This window comes from Bubalus kerabau, chromosome 4, assembly GCF_029407905.1.
Source record: "Bubalus kerabau isolate K-KA32 ecotype Philippines breed swamp buffalo chromosome 4, PCC_UOA_SB_1v2, whole genome shotgun sequence".
Lineage (NCBI taxonomy): Eukaryota > Metazoa > Chordata > Mammalia > Artiodactyla > Bovidae > Bubalus > Bubalus kerabau.
Genome location: NC_073627.1, coordinates 182514600 through 182537196, shown reverse-complemented (window position 1 = coordinate 182537196; position 22597 = coordinate 182514600). Strand labels below are relative to the sequence as shown.

The 22597-nt window shown below is 44.6% G+C and overlaps 1 protein-coding gene across 5 annotated transcripts in view; it reads right to left on the bottom strand.

Moving 5' to 3' along the window:
* Positions 1-22587, bottom strand: part of SH3YL1 (SH3 and SYLF domain containing 1) — a 62896-nt gene extending 40309 nt beyond the window's left edge. For 2 of the 5 annotated variants that reach the window (XM_055579556.1, XM_055579557.1), the window contains exons 1-2: positions 22027-22587; positions 1698-1808 (exon numbers count right to left, since the gene is read on the bottom strand). In XM_055579556.1, coding sequence (XP_055435531.1) covers positions 1698-1808; position 22027 — 112 coding nt within the window. In that variant the 5' untranslated portion in view covers positions 22028-22587. Of the gene's footprint in view, positions 1-1697; positions 1809-20643; positions 20771-22026 lie in introns of all 5 variants that reach the window. The other 3 variants (XM_055579558.1, XM_055579560.1, XM_055579559.1) reach the window with 3 other exon arrangements.
* Between the last annotated feature and the right edge of the window lie 10 nt (positions 22588-22597).

The window sequence follows — 22597 nt, the reverse complement described above, 5'->3', positions numbered from 1 at the left end:
AAACATTAAATAGAACCAAAGTAGATTTCTTTAATGAACACATTTCAAATGTCAGGTGTGTTTTTAATATCTTATCCACCCAAGTTCAGGGACAGTAAACTACCAACAATCACTAAATAATTGTCCAGTTAGCTCTTCATTTGTAACGAGGATGGATCGATTGCAAATTTACTCTCTAAATTCAGTCTCACATCTCAGAGCCCTTACACCAGAAAACTGTGAACTCACAGCCAAGGAGGTCTAAAGGGCTGGGCATTCTGTTTTAAAATGCTTTGAGACTTCATCTCCTGTTCCATAACAGAGCTCCCGGTTTTAATGTAAACACAGCGGCCCTCCCTCCGCGTCCCATGGAAAGGCAAGGCTTGGTCCCCTGGCAGCTGGGCCTTCCTGCCTCCCACCCCCACCCCTCCACTCGCAGTCTGTAGACCCTGGGAGCAAGCTCTTCTTCCTAAGGCTCCTATGTAAACAGATTTTCATTTTCTGAGTGACAGCCAGTGAAAGGGAGTTGGGTGGCCTTTAATTGGAGGCAGAAAAGGCAAGACAGAATTCTGCTGGACAAAATCGTTGAGAAATAATCCATACCCAGATAGTTTTATGGTAGGAAATACACTTTATCTGTAAGTTGGGCTAGCCTGATATGTAGCTGATATATATCAAGAAATGTCTTCTACCTCCTGCTTCAGAACAGAGCTAAGAAAACTCAGATTTTTCTGGCTGGATTTCCTTCAAGTCCTATGCAGTGCTTCTCAAACTTTCACATGCATGTACCTCACTGGAGATCTTGTGAAAAATGCAGATTATGATTCCTTAGGTCTAAGAAGAGCCTGAGGTCCTGCATTTGTTAGCAAGCTCCCAAGTGATGCCCGAATGTTGTCCAGTCTGCTCTTTGAGTATCAATGCTCTAAAAAGCCCTGTTTTCTTAAGATGAGAGGAGTGGCTAGGCCAAAATAAGAGTAATTAGTATTATTATTATAACAACAAATTAGTAATTTTTAAAAACATTTAAAAACCTGTTAAATAACTTCAGAAAATCTAGCTTAAGAAATTAAACTCCTTTCTTTAATGAAGGATGAAAGTCCTGCACTAAGAGGGAAATTTGTCTGCCCAAGCTAGTTTGCATACGAGTCTCTTAGCATCAGATAAGTATTTTCTGAAACACCTTTTAGAAACAACGGGTAGTAGTAATGAACAGAGAGTGGTTCCCAAAGGCTTGCCTCTGGACCAGGTCTGGTGTGGCCCGCCTGACTACAGGAGAAGCACGGAGTCTGATTCAGCAGGTCTGGGGGAGCTTAGGAACTGAAGTTTCGGACCCCAGGAATACAGATTTCTGGTTGTACTGGAAATCAGTGATTAGTCTTCTTAAACCACTGTAATGTATAACTATCTTATCTACAAAGAAAAAACACAAATTTAAAATTTATTTATGAGATTAGCTAGTGAGTTTGCAAAGCCCTCAGAAACTGAGGACAAGGACCTGTGAGTTTGAGGGAAGTGGCGCTGGCAAAGGACAAGGGATACTCACAAAAGGGGAAGGAGCGCGAAGGCAGGCGGGAGAGGAGGCCGCCCAGAGCCCGGCAGGGAAGACAGGCCCAGAGCAGAGAGGCGGTCTGAGGACCTGTGCGCAGTCAAGGGTTGAGAAGATAATTTGGGAAACAGAGCAAATGCAGAAGTGGAAAGTACTCATATTATTCACCTACCAGGGATGATCTTATCAGGTCCATTTCTGGAAGTTATTTCTGTGAATTCTCTTAGAATTTTAGCAGCCTTTTTTGCTTCAGATTTCAAATTGGAAGGTATAGGGTTGTTCACTAAAAGATTAAAAAAGTGATTTTAATGAAAAAAACCTACTAAATATAAGTTAGTAGTTTGTTGTAATTTCATTTTTGTCATACACAATTAAGCATTAACAAACTGTATCCTACCAGACAAAAGAAATAAATTGAAAATCTTTACTTGGTGATCATTTCATCTCTATTTTCCTAATAAATAAAATTCACTCTGAGATTGGGAAACCTTAAACTCTCAAAAATCTTAGAAATTTAAAATCACGGCGATCTAAAGGATCTTAAAAGGACTTAGCAACTGAATAGCAACAGTTTGGAAGGAACACAGGCTAAGGCGGTTTCTCTCCCGCGCAGCTTCCAGGCAGAAAAGCGGGAAATCTTGGGCTGCGTCTCCCTCCCCTCAGGAATCCTGGATCCATTTGCTGTCATTCAGTGTAAAAACCGATGCTCTAAACGTCTCCCTCAGTTTCTAACTGTTACTCAAATGGCAATTCCAACCCCAGCTTCCTCCTGTGAAGCTCTCAGTGCACTTTTAATTTGTTCTTTTATGATGAGTAATATTAATGTCCTTCCATTTCTGTCAAATCTTTTAAAATATTTGTCTATTTAGGGAGGGTATTTCTCTGTTTCTTATTGATTTATATATTAAAGGAATTAACCTTTTTTTCTAGAATACAAGTTACATTGATTTCCTCTTTGTCATTTGTCTTTTCAATTTTCTTATGATAGTTTTTCTACTTTTTAAAAAATGAAATCAAATTCATATCCTCTTTTAAGTCTGCTGCTGCTGCTGCTGCTAAGTCGCTTCAGTCGTGTCCGACTCTGTGCGACCCCACAGATGGCAGCCACCAGGCTCCCCCGTCCCTGGGATTCTCCAGGCAAGAACATTGGAGTGGGTTGCCATTTCCTTCTCCAATGCATGAAAGTGAAAAGTGCAAGTGAAGTCGCTGAGTACCAGGCTCCTCTGTCTATGGGATTTTCCAGGCAAGAGTACTGGAGTGGGGTGCCATTGCTTTCTCCGTTTAAGTCTAACAAGTATTTTTTTTACTAAATAAAGTAGTCCTCAAATTCATTTGGAAAAATAAGCAAGAAAGGCTAGAAAAAAATGTGTGAACCAGGAAAAAGAAGGTGAAAACCTCCATCTAACATATTATAAAGCCTCTATAAGTTACCTCCTGGTGATACAAATATGGACAGAAAAATCAATTTTACAAAATAGAAAATTCAAAAATTGGCCCAGATGTATAGGGGAATTTAATATGTGATGAACACTGCATCTCAAATAAATGTGGAAAAGTCATCTTGCACAAGAGTCGTCCTTTGTGGACTACCATCCGCAGTGCCACACTGCAGGAACTCCAAATCTACCAATGATTCAAAATGCCAAAGTCAAACCATAAAAGAATTAGAAATTATGGGAGAATTACTTTTCAAATTCATTGTGTAAAAGGCCCATGAATTTTGAGACGAAAAGTTAAAAAAAAAAAAACCAACAAATTATGGCATAAGTGCATTGTAAAAATAACAGGAAAAGTATAGGTATGCAAATACCGAAGAAAAAAGACACCCCTACCACTGATATTCACCAGTACCGCTGTCTGCATTTAGCGTGTGCTTCAATTGGTTCCTATTGTTAAACAAGTAGATTATTTCATTTTTAGCTTTTATTGATACCACTGTTGGATAGTAATTATCTTGAGAGAATCTTAGGAGTTGGAATTAATGACTTAAAAAAAATTTTTAGGCTTTTTTCCATTATGAAGTCGCCTTCTAAAAACACTCTCCAACCTTAGAAGCACCAAGTGTTACCATGAGACGTGTACTGTCACCAGGGAAGCAGCACAGGCGAGGTGGGCACGTCAGAACAGGACGTGTTTATCCAACACCAGCCGATGTCTCACTCATTTCATTTTGTTTTGCGTATTTTCTGTTGGTGCTCTTTGCCTATTTTTCTGGTCCTATACTCATTTCTCTATAATTTTCATATTAAAATTTCATGTCGCAAGTTTCCATCTCAGCTTCTTGTTTTTTACACCTTTATGTACAGTTTCTCAGTATTTGTTTTCATTTATGTGGCAATATCTCTCTGGGCTTTCTACCATTATCATCTTTCTATTATTGTGACTAAAAGTCTTACTTTAAGACAAAAGTTATACGAGTATTATTTCAGATTTTCTTTCAGAGCTTTTATTTTACATTAAATATTTGAAGTACTTCAAACTTCGTGTTTGTATAGGATGTGAACTTAGAACCTAATATTTTAAACATATATGACACAATGTAGTGAATAAACCACAGCACTTAATTAACAATGCTACATTCACAACAAAAGAAAGGAATATTCATATAAATATATATACTCATGTTTAAAAATATATGACAGAGATGACACAGATTAATAAATCGTTCTGCGACAACTCTGGGTCATTCAAAGGAAAACAAAATAAAATTAGATTACGACATCATATCATACAAAAAATTCAATGTAACTGAATGCTTAAATATTAAAAGCATAACTTTGTACTTTTAGAATAAAAAGAATAGGGAGTATCTTTATGATCTGAGGATGGAGGAATGGTATAAACAAGGCACAAAATAAAGGGAAACTACAGATATATTCAACTACATTAAAATGTAAAAAGTTATATATCAACATACATTTAAAAAGAAGACTATAAGCCACAGACTGGAATATATTTGTCATAAGTATAAATGATAGAGATTTAGAACTCATAATATATAAAGATATTTTACTTTTTAATACGTATATTTAAATGTATTTACTTGTATTATGATTGATATAATTTATGCTTAATTGATTATAATTACAAATCATTGTTCAATTTGTATCTCTATCATATCCTTAGTATTTTTTCTTGTGTTATTTAAAATTTAGAGTTCTTCAGGTTGACTTTTTTAAGTCCATCTTTGGTTCTGCACATTTTGCTTCTTCAATTTCTCCTTTTTTTAAAAAACATTTATTGGAATATAGTTGATTTACAATATTGTGTTAGGTTCTTCTGTACAGAAGAGTCACTTACACACATATTTATCTACTTTTTTTTAACATTCTTTTCCCATATAGGCTATTACAGCATATTAATCCGAGTTCCCTGTGCTATGTAGGTTCTTATTATCTATTTTATACACAGTCATATGTATATGTCAATCCCAATCTCCCAATTCATCCCTCCCTACCCCTTAAGTTCTGGTAAGCATAAGATTGTTTCCTATGTCTGTAACTCTATCTGTTTTATAGAGAAATTCATTTGTACCTTTTTCTTAGATTCCACATATAAGTGGTATCATATGGTATTTGTGTTTGTCTGACTTACTTCACTCAGTGTGGGAATCTCCAGGTCCATCTATGTTGTAGCAAATGACATGATTTCATTCCTTTTTATGGCTGAGTAATATTCCACTGTATATATGTACCACATCAAGAATATATAAAGATCTTTTAATATCAAAAAATATGAAATTAATATAGAAAATTAGGCAAAATATTCAACTACTAATCCGCAGAAGAGACCACCATGGCCAATAAATACATGAAAAGTGGATCAAACTCCTAAGAAACCAGGGACGTGCAAAGCCAGACCACAATGCATTATCATTTCTCGTCCTCTAGGTGGACAGCAATGACCAAAGCCTGCAGTGCGCATATGCAGGCCGGGCAGGGGCATGGAGGGAAGCCTGTGGCCCGCTGGTGAGGTCCTGAGGAAGGGCGGCTGCTGTGGGAGCTCTCTGAGGACAGCAGAGAGCACCCACCAATTCCACACCTGGATGCACTCATGGAGACACTGGTGGCTGGGCGGGACGGTGGCCCCAAATTCATGTCCACCGGGTCCTGTGAAAGGGGTCTCACTTGGAAAAAGGGCCTTTGCAGATGTAAATAAGTTAATCACTCCAGACTCCCCAGGTGGTCCCTAAGTGCAAGATGACTATCCTTAAGGAGACAGAAAGGGTGAGACCTGGAGAGGAGGGGAGGCTGCACCGTGCGGCCTCCAGCCTGGAGCCCGTGGTCTGGGGAGAAGGCGGGCCTTCTGGAGACGTGGGGCCCTCCAGGTGCCGCCACTGACTCCCCACAGGAGGCCTCCCCTGTGGGAGATGACCTGCCTGTTGCTGTGAGCCAACCAGTTCCTGGTAGCTTGTCATGCAGCCCAGGAAACCAGTTCTACATGTGTAAGAAGGTTCGTTGAGGCAATGCTTTTAATAGCAAAATATAAGAATAGCACATAAAATCAAACACTTTCAAAGCAGGAAACAAATTCTGCTCAAGAGGAGAATGGACATACCTAGTTTGGTATAGTATTAAAACTGAATTCTATACAGAACTTCAAATAAACTAGGTTTACATGTATCAGCATGGCAAAATATGAATATTGAGAGGAAAAGCAAGCTACATAAAGACATATAGGGTATCACACACATGTAAATGTTTATATAAATATTTATATATAAAAATCAAGTATAATGATACTTGCTGTGGGGTGTGGGGAAGGCTTATATAGGAAGCTTGCTGGAAACTTGTACTGTGTATAGTAAGTCATGGAGGTAAATTGTTATTCTCAATAGTCCTTTGTATGTTGTATGTATGAAATATTACATAACAAAGATTGCTCAGCATAAATTGAATATTGAACAATTAAATATTTAATGTAGTAGTGGAAATGCATGACTCCAGCTATTAAAAAAATGTATATTATGAATAATTACTCCATACATTATCTTTTGTTTAAAATGTGACCTCTCACAATGAACATGTCTTGTATGAAGAGGTGTAGAAAAGTGAAAAATATATCCTTACATTTTACACAAAGAGTATAGACAGCCTCCCCTCCCCTGGGCATGTTTGGACACACACACAAACACACACACGATTCACAGGACAGGGATTGGGTGAGTAGCTACACACTAAATGTTCAATTATTATCATATGCATTTGTGTATCATTGCCAATTCTTAGACTTTAATTTTAGGAACTAACGTGCAGTTGCTCTTCGTCTCCCCAGTCATGTATTTAAAATCACACTGTCCCATTTCGCTGATGGTACTAAGATACTGAAGGGCTGATATTCTCAGTACTCTGCTGTCACTTTCAGTGGTGGATATGAAGCACAAACACTGAAAAATTCCCAGAAGCACATAATTTTTAAATAGGGAAGGAATCTTAAAACACCCATTTAAAAGTATGTCAATGTACAAGTGACTTTTAAACATTTCCTATTATCAGTGCTTTGGTTAAACAATCTGGATTTAAAAGGTCTTAGAAAAAATATAACCTAGAAAAATTCCAAATGAACACATTTATGTAGCTATTTGGGCCATTAAAGTACATTTTATAGAAGTAGCTGTTAGTCGTGACTTGACTAATGCCGTGTTACATTGCTTCAGTCATATCCGACTCTTTGTGACCCTAAGGACTGTAGCCCACCAGGCTCCTCCGTCCATGGGATTCTCCAGGCAAGAACCCTGGAGTGGGTTGCCCTTTCCTTCTCCGGGGATCTTCCTGACCCGGGATCGAACCCTGGGCTCTCACGTCTCCTGCGTGGCGGGGGCTCTTTACCACTAGGGCCACCAGTAGCAGGCTAAAGACATGCAACTGGTTTGATATTCCACAGTGACCGAGAAAACGTGCCTATGGTGGGGGCATTTCCAAGTTTTCAACACAGTACTGACGCAGTGAACAGACTCTGAAAACCACAGCCAGAGTGAGCACGCGATGGAAGCCAGCCCCACTTGTAGTGATCACGACGAGGGACGCAGGCCCTGAGCCGCAGGAGTCAGCAGGGCACACGGGGACACGAGGGGAAAACTGACGAGAGTGCACCTGTCTGCACACTGCACCCGACTAGGCAGGCCTCTGTTCTCTTACGCAGCCTTGCTCCTAACAGAATGGACAGCTGCAGGCGGAGGGCTGCTGGGTGAGTCGCGCGGCTGGGCAGGAGTTCCCACCCACACGCATGCTCCTCAGCGCAGCGCTGTCCTCCGGAGCGGCTGCTCAGATGGCGGGGCAGCATGTTTCCCCACCCTTTCCCTCTCCTTCACTGGCTGCGGGGAGCTGCCCATGACCTGGAGCATGAGGGGGAAATAACTCTTACAGTGGCGAGAAATTGAGATTCGTGGGCTTGTTGTTGCAGCTGAAACTTATCATCTCTCCATGGCATTACAGAATATGGAAAAGTATTTGCAATTTTTATTTTCTAACTTGACTTGTTTTATATACATTCTAATCACTCAATTAGTTTGGGGAGGTAGATAAATGGGTAAAAACACTTTTAAGATATAACATACATATGTTAATATCTTTCTCTTTGATTACATAGCTTTTATAATAAACTATTTGCAAGTCCTTGTTAAAGAAAGCAAAGGTGTGGCTTTTGCCTTTTCATTAAATGTTAAAATGGATGAAAAGATGGATCTTGTCTGCACCTGGAAACAGCCTCACGTCAGAGGGCCCTCCCTGCGCTCCCCCCCGACCCCTGAGTTATGCCAGCTCCTGTGGCTGTAACCTCCTGCCCGCCTGGAGGAGGTGCAGCAGGCAAGTCCGACAGCAGGTGGAGGCATGCAGCGGGTATACTGGGACCTTAACTGTGGGAACCATTCGCTCTGAAGGGGGACATGTGCAAGGACGCAGCCCTTCTTGGAGGAGGTGAGGCTCAGCCGCAGACAGCAGAGCGCCGTGCTCCACCAGGCTGGGCCCCTCTGGGAGCTGTGCCCAGGGGTAGAGGCAGACATGGGATCTGGGTGAGGCGGGGGCAGGACCCTCAGAGCCTGTGGAGGCTCCAGTTTCTGAGTGGAGGGGGCTGTGTGGAGTTCTCCGAGGGCTTTTCTTGGGCCTGTGGCTCAGAAGGCTCTGCCAGATGACCTCTCACCACTCGCTGACCCCGCCTGACCCTTCCTGAGGAAGCTGGGCACCGGCCCCTCTAAAGGAGCTCTGCTGGTCCTCCCGGAGCACACGATGAAGGCCGCGTGCGGAGCCGAGAGCACCAAGGACTCAGCAAATCCAGCCGCCACCTGCTCTCCTATGGCCTGGATGTGAGAGTGCTGCTGCTGCTACGTTGCCTCAGTCGTGTCCAACTCTGTGCGACCCCATAGATAGCAGCCCATCAGGCTCCCCCGTCCCTGGGATTCTCCAGGCAAGAACACTGGAGTGGGTTGCTATTTCCTTCTCCAATGCACGAAAGTGAAAAGCGAAAGTGAAGTCGTTCAGTCCTGTCCGACCCTTAGTGACCCCATGGACTGCAGCCCACCAGGCTCCTCCATCCATGGGATTTTCCAGGCAAGAGTACTAGAGTGGGGTGCCATTGCCTTCTCGGATGTGAGAGTGGTTGGTTGCAAAAAACCAAATCAAAAGAACATTTCAGGGGAGAACACACTTTCAAAGATGAAATAGGTAAAATCCCGTCATAGATTAGCATTGACAGCTAAACACTCATGACCTGTGCTGATAAAGGGCACTAAATAGTGAGCTCAAGTCGAAAGTGTTCTCCCACAAAGAGAATCGCATTCCACACATCAGTACACTTGGATTACAGAAGAAGTGCTCAGTTATTGTTATAATCCAGTTACCACTAAAATCTGTGGAAGGTTGTTTTCTCTCTTGTGTGCCAATACACAGTTCTGCCTCTTGGGTGCCAAAGCCTGATCTACTGGCTGGCTGGCCCTACTGGAAAAAAATGGCAACCTCTTAAAATACCATTCATTCTTCAAGATCAACTTTAAACGCTGTTTCTACTTGAAATCATTGCACACAGACAGCCCTTTGAGGAACTGAAATCTTAGACCAGGCCTGAGATTTGGCATGAAGCCCTCCCACCCACCCGCCCTGCTCCGGGCCATCCCTTCCTGGGGCAGCTAAGCAGAGCCTCACCACTTGGACCACACAAAACACGGGTGAGCTAAGGGGTGAGGAGCAGCCCTACCCCAGGCCTGGAGGGCGAGGCCCGGGGGCCGGCAGCACCGAGGCTGCTAAGGCTGACTTCATCTGCCTCGCCAGCTCAACACTGGCGCTTGGCATCTGACTCCACAAAGATTAGGCCACTGCAGGTGCAGACCTTCCACACACCCTGAAGGGAGTTCAGGCTGGAGATCAGAACAAAGCCCTCTCTGCTCTGGAAAAACTGGTAGAACAGGCCTTCAGATAGCTATTTTCAGGAGAAGATTTTAAGAGCCCAATTTCTTGCCTTTTCTCATATCTAGAAGAACACTAAAATCATGAATGGAGACACCCCTTCCTTGTGATGAGCAGCAACTTCTGCCAAAATGTGTGCTTGGCTGCAGGTACCCTCTTCAGCAAAACAGAAGTACTGGCCTCCCCGCCCCATCTCTTCAGAGCAGCCCCTCAGCAGGACCTCCGCGACGGTCTGTTGGGTTACGGTCCTTGTTTTGCACCCAATAAACTGAACTCTCAGCTCTCACGCTGTGCATCTCTTTCGATCAACAGCCTCCAGGAATGAGCCAAGAGGTGGAGGCTACGGTCCTCTCAGCCTCCCCAAGGCGCCATCCTCTTCTATTCACACTCAACCCTAGGCCTATGACTTTAAACACCATTTATATCTGGTAATCCTTTCCCGAAATGCCAGACTCAGAGTATCAGTTACTAATTGACATTGAAATCAAGTCAGCATCTCAAATAAATCACATTTAGAGTTACAGTGACGCCCGACTCCTCTCCAGCCTGCTCCCCAAGTTTCCTTTCCAGGTGGGCTTCATCCATCAGAGAGCACACTCTCAAACCCCAGGCCAGCTGGGGCTCCCACGTTTCTCTCGTGCCTTGCCATCCCCCAGTATGCAGTTCCAAACACAAACCTCCAGCTTAGAATCTGACTGCAGCTCACCCTCCTCCCACCTCCAGTCTGGCCCAGGGAGTATCAGTCCTGTGGTGTCCATTCAGCAGCCTCCTCTGGGGTTTCTGGTTCCAGTCTTGAACTCTTGTGGTCATTTCTCCGAAGAAATGCTCTAAGTAATATCTCAAATAATAGCCGTCCACTGATAACATCCCTTAAAGTTCCTCCATCACATTTAGCCTGCACCATGACCTGTATCTGTGTGGGGCAGATGCGGGGTGGCTGGGCTTGCCGGGACTGAACAATAAGGCCGAGGAGCCAGAGGAGAGGACAGACAGGGCCCAGAGCTCGGCAGGCTGCGGGTCATGTGGGCGGCGGATCAGCCCCAGGGCGGCCAGTCCAGCGGTGAGGCTGAGGAACCACGCGCTCCGGGTGTGCTCCAACCTCAGCTCCCGCCTCCCCAGACCCCTTTCCGGGCACTCCAGCATGGCTTCTGCCAAGGCCCCTGGGTGGCAAGCTGATCGACACTGGGCGGCCAGTAAAGGTTTACAGGCTCAGTGAGGACCAGCTGTGGGACAACCAGGGTGCCAGCATGCTGTCCGGCTCCGGGGAGTGGCTGAAGGGCATGTCCCTGCTAGTCAGGGCCTGACAAAACGTGGTCCACTGGAGAAGGCAATGGCAAAACACTTCAGTATTCTTGCCTTGAAAACCCCATGAACACAATGAAAAGGCAAAAAGATATGACACCAGAAGATGAGCCCCCAGGTCAGTAAGTGTCCAATATACTACTAGGGAAGAATGGAGAAACAGCTCCATAAAGAAGGAACAGGCTGGGCTAAAACAGAAACATCACTCAGCTGTGTGTGTGTCTGGTGGTGAAAGTAAAGTCCAGGGCTGTAAAGAACAATACTGCAAAGGAACCTGGAATGTTAGGTCCAGGTTCAACGAATCAAGGTAAATCTAAATTGGACATGGTCAAGCAGGAGATGGTAAGTATGAACATCGACATTAGAGGAATCAGTGAACTAAAGTGGACGGGAATAGGCAAACTTATTTCAGAAGACCATTATATCTACTATGGTGGGCAAGAATCCATTAGGAAAAAATGGAGTGGCCCTCACAGTCAACAAAAGAGTCTAAAATGCAGTACTTGGATACAGTCTCAAAAACAACAGAATGATCTTGGTTTGTTTCCAAGACAAAGCATTAAACATCACAGTAATTCAAGTCTATACGCCAACCACTAATGCCAAAGAAGAGGACATTGGATGGTTCTATGAAGACCTACAAGATCTTCTAGAACTAACACCAAAAAAAAAAAAGATATCCTTTTCATCATAATCAGCTTCCCTCATGGTTCAGATGATAGAGAATCTGCTTGCAATGCTGGAGACCCAGGTTCAACCCCTGCCTTGGGAAGATCCCCTGGAGAAGGGAATGGTTACCCACTCCAGTATTCCTGCCTGGAGAATCCCATGGACAGAGGAGCCTGGAGGGCTACAGTCCCTGGGGTCATGAAGAGTTGGACATGACTAAGTGACTAACACTTTCTTCATCACAGGGAACTGGAATGTAAAGGTAGGAAGTCAAGAGATATCTGGAGTAACAGGAAAGGTTGGCCTCCAAGTACAAAATGAAGCAGGGCAAAGGCTAACAGAGTTTTGCAAAGAGAACACACTGGTCACAGCAAACACCCTCTTCCAACAACACAAGAGATGACTCTATACATGGACATCACCAAATGGTCAATACTGAAATTAGACTGATTATATTCTCTGCAGCTGAAAATGAAGCAGCTCTATACAGTCAGCAAAAACAAAACCTGGAGCTGGCTGTGGCTCAGATCATCAGCTCCTTACTGCCAAATGCAGGCTCAAATTGAAGAAAGTAGGAATAGCAAGGAGAGATAAGAAAGACTTCCTTGGTGATTAATGCAAAGGAATAGAGGAAAATAATAAAGTAGGAAAGACGGGAGATCTCTTCAAGAAAATTAGAGATAACAAGGGAACAATTCATGCAAAGATGGGCCAAAAAAGGGCAGAAATGGGATAGACCTAATAGAAGCAGAAGATACAAGAAGAGGTGGCATGAATACACAGAAGAACTATACAAAAAAGATCTTCATGACCCAAGAACTACAATGGTGTGCTCACTCACCTAGAGCCAGGCATCCTGGAGCGTGAAGTCAGGTGGCTCTTAGGAAGCTTTACTATGAGCAGAGCTAGTCGAGGTGATGGAATTCCAGGTGAGCTATTTCAAACCCTAAAAGGTGATGCTGGTAAAGAGCTGCACTCAATATCCCAGCAAATTTGGAAAATGCAGCAGTGGCCACAGGACTGGGAAATGTCAGTTTTCAATCCAATCCCAAAGAAAGGCAATGCCAAAAAATGCTCAAACTACTGCACAACTGCACTCACACGCTAGCAAAGTAATACTCAAAATTCTCCAAGCCAGGCTTCAACAGTACATGAACCATGAACTTCCAGATGTTCAAGCTCGTTTAGAAAAGGCAGAGGAACCAGAGATCAAATTGCCAACATCTAGGGGATCATTGACGGAGAAGGAAATGGCACCCCACTCCAGTACTCTTGCCTGGAAAATCCCATGGATGGAGGAGACTGGTGGGCTGCAGTCCATGGGATTGCTAAGAGTCAGACACGACTGAGCGACTTCACTTTCACTTTTCACTTTCATGCATTGGAGAAGGAAATGGCAACCCACTCCAGTGTTCTTTCCTGGAGAATCCTAGGGACGGGCGAGCCTAGTGGGCAGCCGTCTATGGGGTCGCAGAGTCAGACAGGACTGAAGCGATTTAGCAGCAGCAGCAGGGGATCATTGAAAAAGCAAGAGTTACAGAAAAGTATCTACTTCTGCTTTATTGGTTACACCAAAGCCTTTGACTGTGTGCATCACAACAAACTGTGGAAAACTCTTCAAGAAGACAGGAATACCAGTCCACCTCACCTGCCTCCTGAGAAATCTGTATGCAGGTCAAGAAACAATAGTTAGAACCAGACATGGAACAACAGACTGGATCCAATCAAGAAAGTAGTACATCAAGGCTGTATACTGTCTCCCTGCTTATTTAACTTATATGCAGAGTACATCATGTGAAATGCTGGGCTGGATGAAGCACAATCTGGAATCGAGATTGCCAGGAGAAATATCAACAACCTCAGATATGCAGATGACACTACCCTCATGGCAGAAAGTGAAGAGGAACTGAAGAGCCTCTTGATGAAAGTGAAAGAGGAGAGTGAAAAAGCTGGCTTAAAACTCAACATTCAGAAAACTAAGATCATGGCATCTGGTCCTATCACTTCATGGTAAATAGATGGGGAAACAATGGAAACAATGACAGACTTTATCTTTTTAGGCTCCAAAATCACTGCAGATGCTGACTGCAGCCATGAAATTAAAAGACACTTGCTCCCTAGAAGAAAAGCTATGACCAACCTAGACAGCATATTAAAAAGCAGAGACATCAGTTTGCCAACAAAAGTCCATCTAGTCAAAGCAATGGTTTTTCCAGTGGTCATGTATGGATGTGAGAGTTGGACATGTGAGAGAGAACTGTACAGGAGTTGGTGACCAAAACCATCCACAAGTAAAAAAAAAAAAAAAAATGCAAGAAGGCAAAATGGTTGTCTGAGGAGGCCTTATAGACAGCTAAGAAAAAAAGAGAAGTGAAAGGCAAAGGAGAAAAGGAAAGATATACCCAACTGAATGCAGAGTTCCAGAGAATAGCAAGGAGAGATAAGAAACCCTTCTTAAGTGAACAATGCAAAGAAACAGAGGAAAACAGTAGAATGGGAAAGATCTAGAGATCTCTTCAAGAAAATTGGGGATTTTATGCAAAAGAGAACATTTTATGCAAAGATGGACACAATAAAGGACAGAAATGGCAAGGACCTAACAGAAGCAGAAGATATTAAGAAGAGGTAGCAAGAACACACAAAGAAGTGTACAAAAAGGTCTTAATGTGGATAACCATGATGGTGTGGTCACTGACCTAGAGCCAGACATCCTGGAGGGTGAAGTCAAGTGGGACTTAGGAAGCATCACTACAAACAAAGGTATTGGAGGTGATGGAATTCCAGCTGATCTATTTCAAATCCTAAAAGACGATGCTGGTAAAGTCCTACACTCAATTTGCCAGCAAATTTGGAAAACTCAGAAGTGGCCACAGGACTGGAAAACATCAGTTTCCAATCCCAAAGAAAGGCAGTGCCAAAGAATGTTCAAATTACAGTACAATTGCACTCATTTCACATGCTAGCAAGATTATCCTCAAAATCTTTCAAGCTGGCTTCAGCGGTACATAAACAGAAAACTTCCAGATGTATAATTTGGATTTAGAAAAGGCAGAGAAACCAGAGATCAAATTGCCAACATCCGTTGGATCATAGAAAAAGAAAGGGAATTCCAAAAAGAAAACTACTTCTCCATTGACTACAGTAAAGTCCTTGACTGTGTGTATCACAACAAATTGTGGAAAATTCTTAAAGAGATGGGAATACCCGTCTACCTTACCTGTCTCTGAGAAACCTGTATGCAGGTCAAGAAGTAACAGTTAAAACCAGACATGTAACAACGGACTGGTTCCAAATTGGGAAAGGAGTACGTCAACGCTGTATATTGTCACCCTGCTTATTTAACATATATGCAGAGTACATATGCAAAATGCCAGGATGGATTACTCACAAGCTGGAATCAAGATTGCTGGGAGAAATATCAACAATTTCAGATATGCAGATGATGGTTTAATAGCAGAAAGCGAAGAACTAAAGAGCCTCTCAATGAGTGTGCAAGAGGAAAGTGAAAAAGTTGGCTTAAAACTCAACATTCAAAAAACTAAGTTCATGGCATCTGGTCCCATCAATTCATGGCAAACAGATGGAGAAAAAATGGAAACAATGACAGACAGCCCAGTTATTTTTTGGGGCTCCAAAACCACTGCAGGTGATGACTGCAGCCATGAAATCAAAAGACATTTGCTCCTTGGAAGACAAGTGAAAGCGAAAGGGTTAGTTGTTCAGTGGTGTCTGATTCTTTGTTTTCCTAGGGACATAGCCTGCCCAGATCCTATGTCCACAGAATTCTCCAGACAAGAATATTGAAGTGGGTAGCCATTCCCTTCTCTAGCAAATCTCCCCCACCGAGAGATCAAACCTGGGTCTCCTGTAATGCAGGCAAATTCTTTACCATCTGATCCACTAGTGAAGAAATGGTATGACAAACCTATAGTGTAATAAATAGCAGAGACATCACATTGCCAACAAAGGTCCATATAGTCAAAGCTATGGTTTTCCCAGTAGTCATGTACAGATGTGAGAGCTGGACCATAAAGAAGGCTGAGTGCCAAAGAATTGATGCTTTCAAACTGTGATGCTGGAGAAGACTCTTGGACTGCAAGATCAAAACAGTCAATCCTAAAGGAAATCAACCCTGAATATTTATCAGGATTGATGCTGAAGCTGAAGCTTCAATATTTTGGCCACCTGATGTGAAGAGGTGACTCACTGGAAAAGACCGATGCTGGGAAAGACTGAAGGCAGGAGGAGAAAGGGATGACAGAGGATGAGATGGTTGGATGGCATCACCAACTCAATGGACATGAGTTTGAGCAAACTCCCGGAGATAGCGAAGGACAGCAGAGCCTGGTGTGCTGCAGTCCATGGGGTCGTGAAGAGTCAAGACACCGTTAGCGACTGAGCAACAACAACATGGGCTGTATCACCACCCTGTCTCTACTCTTTCTACCCTAATCTCTCTCCAGTGTAGGTGCCACAGGTTAGCACATTGACCATATCATTCAGTGTAGTGTCTGCAACACACACCCTAAGTGTATATAGTAAGTGCTCAATAAATATTTGTTAAATGAATAAGGTATTTGTGATTTTTTGGAATTAAAGGTCAAATGTCTGTGTGGACTAGGAAAGATTCATTTACTTGGAAAATGCAATAGGTTTAGAAGAATATGTGCTGAATAAGAGCTAAGATTCCCTACCTCTCAGACTCTGTAACATTTCCCAGACATTAAAAGAGTAGAGGTTAAGGGGTAGTAAGGTATAAGTGGTGTAATGCCCTAAAATAGTCCTTTCAAAGTTGTCACAGGAAAGGGAAGACAAAACCAAACCAAACCAAAGCTGAGATCTGTGTGCGGCTCCAGTGTAAATGGTGCGCACCCCACGAAGACCACTTCTGCCCAGAAGGCACCGGAGAGCCAGCTGCGCCTGTGGCGGGGAACTCCACGTTGTTCCATCTGAGAGCTGGAGTGTCAGACCTTGTGAATGCAACAAGGATCATCTTCAGAATGAATGATAACTGAAGACCAAAGAGAAACCTATATGCAGGTCAGGAAGCAACACTTAGAACTGGACATGGAACAACAGACTGGTTCCAAATAGGAAAAGGAGTACATCAAGGCTGTATATTGTCACCCTGCTTATTTAACTTACATGCAGAGTACATCATGAGAAACGCTGGACTGGAAGAAGCACAAGCTGGAATCAAGATTGCCAGGAGAAATATCAATAACCTCAGATACACAGATGACACCACCCTTATGGCAGAAAGTGAAGAGGAACTAAAAAGCCTCTTGATGAAAGTGAAAGAGGAGCGTGAAAAAGTTAGCTTAAAACTCAACATTCAGAAAACTAAGATCATGGCATCTGGTCCCATCACTTCATGGGAAATAGATGGGGAAACAGTGTCAGACTTTATTTTGGGGGGCTCCAAAATCACTGCAGATGGTGACTGCAGCCATGAAATTAAAAGACACTTACTCCTTGGAAAGAAAGTTATGACCAACCTAGAGAGCATATTCAAAAGCAGAGACATTACTTTGCCAACAAAGTTCGTCTAGTCAAGGCTATGGTTTTTCCTGTGGTCATGTATGGATGTGAGAGTTGGACTGTGAAGAAAGCTGAGCGCCGAAGAATTGATGCTTTTGAACTGTGGTGTTGGAGAAGACTCTTGAGAGTCCCTTGAACTGCAAGGAGATCCAACCAGTCCATTCTGAAGGAGATCAGCCCTGGGATTTCTTTGGAAAGAATGATGCTAAAGCTGAAACTCCAGTACTTTGGCCACCTCATGCGAAGAGCTGACTCATTGGAAAAGACCCTGATGCTGGGAGGGATTGGGGGCAGGAGGAGAAGGGAATGCCAGAGGATGAGATGGCTGGATGGCGTCACCAACTCGATGGACATGAGTTTGAGTGAACTCCGGGAGGTAGTGATGGACAGGGAGGCCTGGCGTGCTGCAAAGAGTCAGACACGACTGAGCGACTGAACTGAACCGAACTGAAGACCAAAAGCAAACCTGACTGGGCAGAGATGGCAAAGAGCCAACTCCTCTTCTCAAACCCACTCTGAAAAGTGACTGAACGTGAGGGCTCAGGATAAAATGCTTACATTTCTGGCACTTGAGTGTGTGGTTTGAGACTCATCCACACACCGGTCTACCACTCTCAGCTGCAGTCCTCGCAGGTCAGAAGGAGTACTTTTACAAAGCACACAGATGCTCAGTCTCTCTCACTGCCGTGCATTAATAAACTGCAGTGGAAATTGGTTCCTTTGGCTGCTAAATATCTATGTCTTTTGGGGGGGAACAGCAGTTTGTCTGTTCCCCTAAAGCAGCATCCAGAGCAGGACAGGTGACCCATTTGCTGAATCAGAACAAGTGTCCTCCCTGTGCTACAGCTGAACTTTGTAACCAAAGCTGATCCACACCAACATCCAGCCGGGTTTGTGTGGGAGCTGTCAGAACTCTCTTGCAGGTCCTTGTGTTTGGACTTATTGCAAGACTTTTTCACCCCTGGGGAGAGCCTGAGAGCAGAGCCGTGCAGAGAAGCTCTTGACTACTTAGAGAGAAGCCGGGCTCTGCTGGCTCTGCCTCAGCCTGGGGCTGGGCCACAGCTGAGGCCACAAGCAGCCCTTGCAGTCTCTCGCGCTTCCTGCACTGGAGGCGGATTCTTTACCACTAGCACCACCTGGGAAGCCCCCTCTTCAGGCACATGGGCCAGTAAAATCCTCTTCTGCTAAAGCCAGTTTGGATCAGACTTTCTGGAACGTGCAACTAAAGTTTAGTAAATGATCATAAATCCTACCCCCAAAAGACCTTCTACTTTGAACTCTATCAACCAAGCAGAGTTAAACCAGTTAAACAATAAAATTCCATGTTGAGAGTTGCTATTGCAAACATCCTGTTTAGGGAAGGTCAGAGCCTCTTTTATAAACAGGGGAAGGGAAGCTACTGGGCTGGGGAATTCAGATCCAGCTGGGATGCCTGCAGACCACTGAGCCTGAATGCCAGACACAGCCCTGGTCACTGAGAACTGGTGTCACAAGGCTGGCCATGGTGAGGACAGCTTCATGTTCAGCTGAACTCCTGAAGAGCCTGGCTAATGCATTTAAATAGCACAGATCCTACTGAATCTCTAATAAAAGCATATTGCCCAACCATAGTTGTGTACAGTGAATTTCTCTGTCAGAGCCAACAAGTAACAATAATGATTTGGAGACAAGCCTCAATTCCAGTCCTCAGTGTCATGCTGTGGCTCTTCCACATTCCTCTGCTGACCATAAGGCAGAGGGGCATGGTCTGATCAGAAGGTTAGTATCATTATGTTGCTGAAGTTATGAAGAAACAGGTCACTATTAAGTCGTGGTTTGCATCTGAACATTCATAAAAGTTTTAAGTCTCTTGAATTCCAAGGCAAAGCAAATTATATATAAATATTTGAGTTTCCTCCTAAGAGAAGGATGGCTGCCAAACCTCAAGCCAAGAAAATAGAGGCAAAATTTCCTTTAAAAAGTAGCTAAAATAAGGCTTCCCTGGTGGTCCACTGGTTAAGAATCTGCCTTGCAATGCAAGGGACACTGGTTCAATCCCTGGTCCTGGAAGATCCCACAGGCTGTAGGGCAACTAAGCTACGACTACTGAGCCCACGTGCCTAGAGCCGGTGCTCTGCAACAGGAGAAGCCACCACAATGAGAAGCCCACACCCTGCAATAGAAACCCTGTGCAGCCAAGAATAAAATAAAATTTTAAAAAGTAACTAAAATAATTGAAAATCCCCATACTAAGTCGTCTTTTTTTTTTTTTTTTTTTGAGAGGACTTTTTTTAAATACTAATGAGAAAATTTTTACTTTTGAAACCTCAAAACCTTGAAACGACCTTAAGATGTAGAAATAATTTCCATATTGATCAGAGGGTATTAAACTCAGGGCTGGGGACACTGGGGGCAACCAGGACATTAGAATCTACTTGGAGAAAGTTGCCACCTAGGAGAGAAGTCTGACTAGTTTCCTGTCCGGCCCTTCAGAGGTCTGGAATGAATGCAGGAGAGGAATGGCCCCTCCCAGCACCTCAACTTTGTAAGACTTCAAGGGCTTCCAAACTTTCCTTCTGTTGACGAAAAGCATCCAATATATTATTTTCCTCAACAGAGTCTCAATTACGAGAAGGCTATCTACAGGAAATTTTTTACAAATTTTTATTTTGGCTATTAATCTTAGCTAAAACAAACTTTATATGTGATCTTTCAAAAATCTTTGAAATATTGACTTTAGCTTTATTAGTATATCATCATCATGGACACCACTGCCTGATAACTATGGCCATTGTTTCTTAAACCAGTTTTTATCTTTCTGTGGTCCAGGCTCAACTGCTTCCTTTGTCTTAAGGAGACAAAGTCTACCAGTTCTAGAAATCAAAATGGGCCCCTCTGGTCAGGTCATTAACCTTCTAGTCCAAACTTCAAACCAAATTTATCATTTGAACCCCAAACATTATCGCGGCCTTTGCCTCTGTTCTGTTTCCCCTGACTGCAGGCTTTGGATAGGGTACAGAAGTATGGAGTGACGAGACCCATAACTTCCAGCGTAAGGAGACCCTTGACTTATACTCGCTTTACCATTTCTCAAACTGAATAGTGATCCTGGCTCAGAGTAAGGCTACATATGCCACTCTAGTCCGATCACTGACTGTGAAATTGATTCCTCCCAAAGAAAATAAAAATTCAGTGTGCTAAGGTCTTCAGCTGCACAGGATGACGTCTTACCACAACTACTTGCTCATAAGGTAACTTGTAGAACGACGTCTGTGCCCACCGGTCACTTAGCGACACGGCAGCAGCATCCCCTTGACTTGTCAGCAGTCTCTTCTTTCCAAACACCACTTCCTAATTTCTAAACAGAGAGAAACTCCCTGAGAAAATTTCCTAAATGCAATAAAAGCATCAAATCACTCTTGATGAGCAACAATTTCTTTTAAATATTTTTTTTAATCTTTCAAAAGATGAGGAGCAGTATTAACTAAGGTTATATAATCTTTGTTTAAATAGAACATTTGTAAACCAGGCAACCAATTCTCCTTAGTTTAAGCATGATAAACAGGCTGGAAGTAATAACTTTCTTTAACCTCCAGCTGGTCACTGCACAGGTATTTCAACAGCAGGCCACACAAAAAACTAAACAGTAGCACTGGAGACTTGTTTCTCCGAGGTGGGTGTGTGCAGAGTGTCTGACTAACCGATTATTAACTCAGGCATCTCTCACATCCCAATAAAAGTCTCATGAGACAAAAATGCAGAACACTGCATGTTCTGTATACAAAATAAAACCTGGAAACCTCGCCCCTTTGGTAGAACATTCTGGGGGGCCATCAGCTTCCTACTGTCTGTGGGCAGGGGTCCCCTGTCTGTGTCATTCTCCCCGACTCAGCCTCAGCAGCAGCAGCCGTGGCGATACTCCAACGGACAGGAAGTGAAAACGACACATTTCCAGCTAGTAGGCTCCATCTCATTACCGTCTGGTCATCTACCAACTCAGAGCAGTTTCCTGCTTCTTTAAACAAGGAAAAACTACCACAGCAAAGAAATACGGGGTCCAGGGCTCTGAGAGCGGGGCTGCCAGTCAGTCTGCCCTAAGCGATACCCGCAAAGCGCGGCTTATCACAGGCAGGGCTGGGTGAGCCTGGAGGGCCTGACAGTTACGCCTCAGGAGGTCGCGGAGCAAGGGCAGCACCCGGACTCCTGCCTGAGTCAGAGGCCGACTCAACCCAGACGGCTCTTACAGAGGTCCAGAATGACCTGCACTTACACACAGGAAACGGAAAGGACAGCAACCAATACCTGGCTTTTCAAGCTTTAAATATTTACACATCGTATAAAATGAATGATAACCGTAAAGACTGGAAACAAGAAGAGCGTGTCTGTTTATCGAATCGACGGGGGCTGAGTCCGCATCACAACCACGTTTGTGGAGAGTCCTTTTAACTTCTGACAGCTTGTGGGATGACAGCCATTAAAAGACGCGCAACAGCAAACAATCCCAGAGACACAGCTTCTCCCTTTTCCCCCGAAGACTGACCCTCCCCAGCCAGACTCTCGAGGCCCGGGGGCAGCCCGAGGCCAGGAGAGGCCCGCGCCGACGCCCCTACTCACTCGCGACCCCGAGCCTGGCCCGCTCCGGCGCCCCGGCGCTGTGGACCGCGCCCGGGCAGAGGACGGGCGCAGTCGCGGCTCCGCCTCCGGGCGGGGGCCGCTGTGGGCGGCGCACACCTGGGCAGGTGAGGCCGCTGTGGGCGGCGCACACCTGGGGCAGGTGAGGGGCAGGTCCACACGCTCCCGCCGGGGGAGCACCGCTTCGTACGGGCTCGCAGTTAGGGGGCGCGCCCGCCCTCGGGCCCGGAACCAGCCCGTCGTCGACGAGCGCGCAGCCCACGGCCGTCGCGCGCGGCGCGGGCCGAGCGCGGCGATCCCACCGGGCGGGGGCGGGGCCCCAGGTCTCGGGAGGCGCGAGTGGACCCGCCCCCGAGGGCGGCCGTCACGTGCAGCTGGTGGCTCGCTGACGCGCGCTCACCTGAGCGCTCTGCAAGGACCCGAGGGCACCGAGCAGACCCCGCCGCGCTGGCTTCGCCCTGCGGCTCCGCGAGCCCCTGCAGCCCGGGCTACGCCCTCTCCGACCCCGGCGGTCACTCGGCGGCCCGAACCCCGCTCTTCCCCGGCGCCCTCC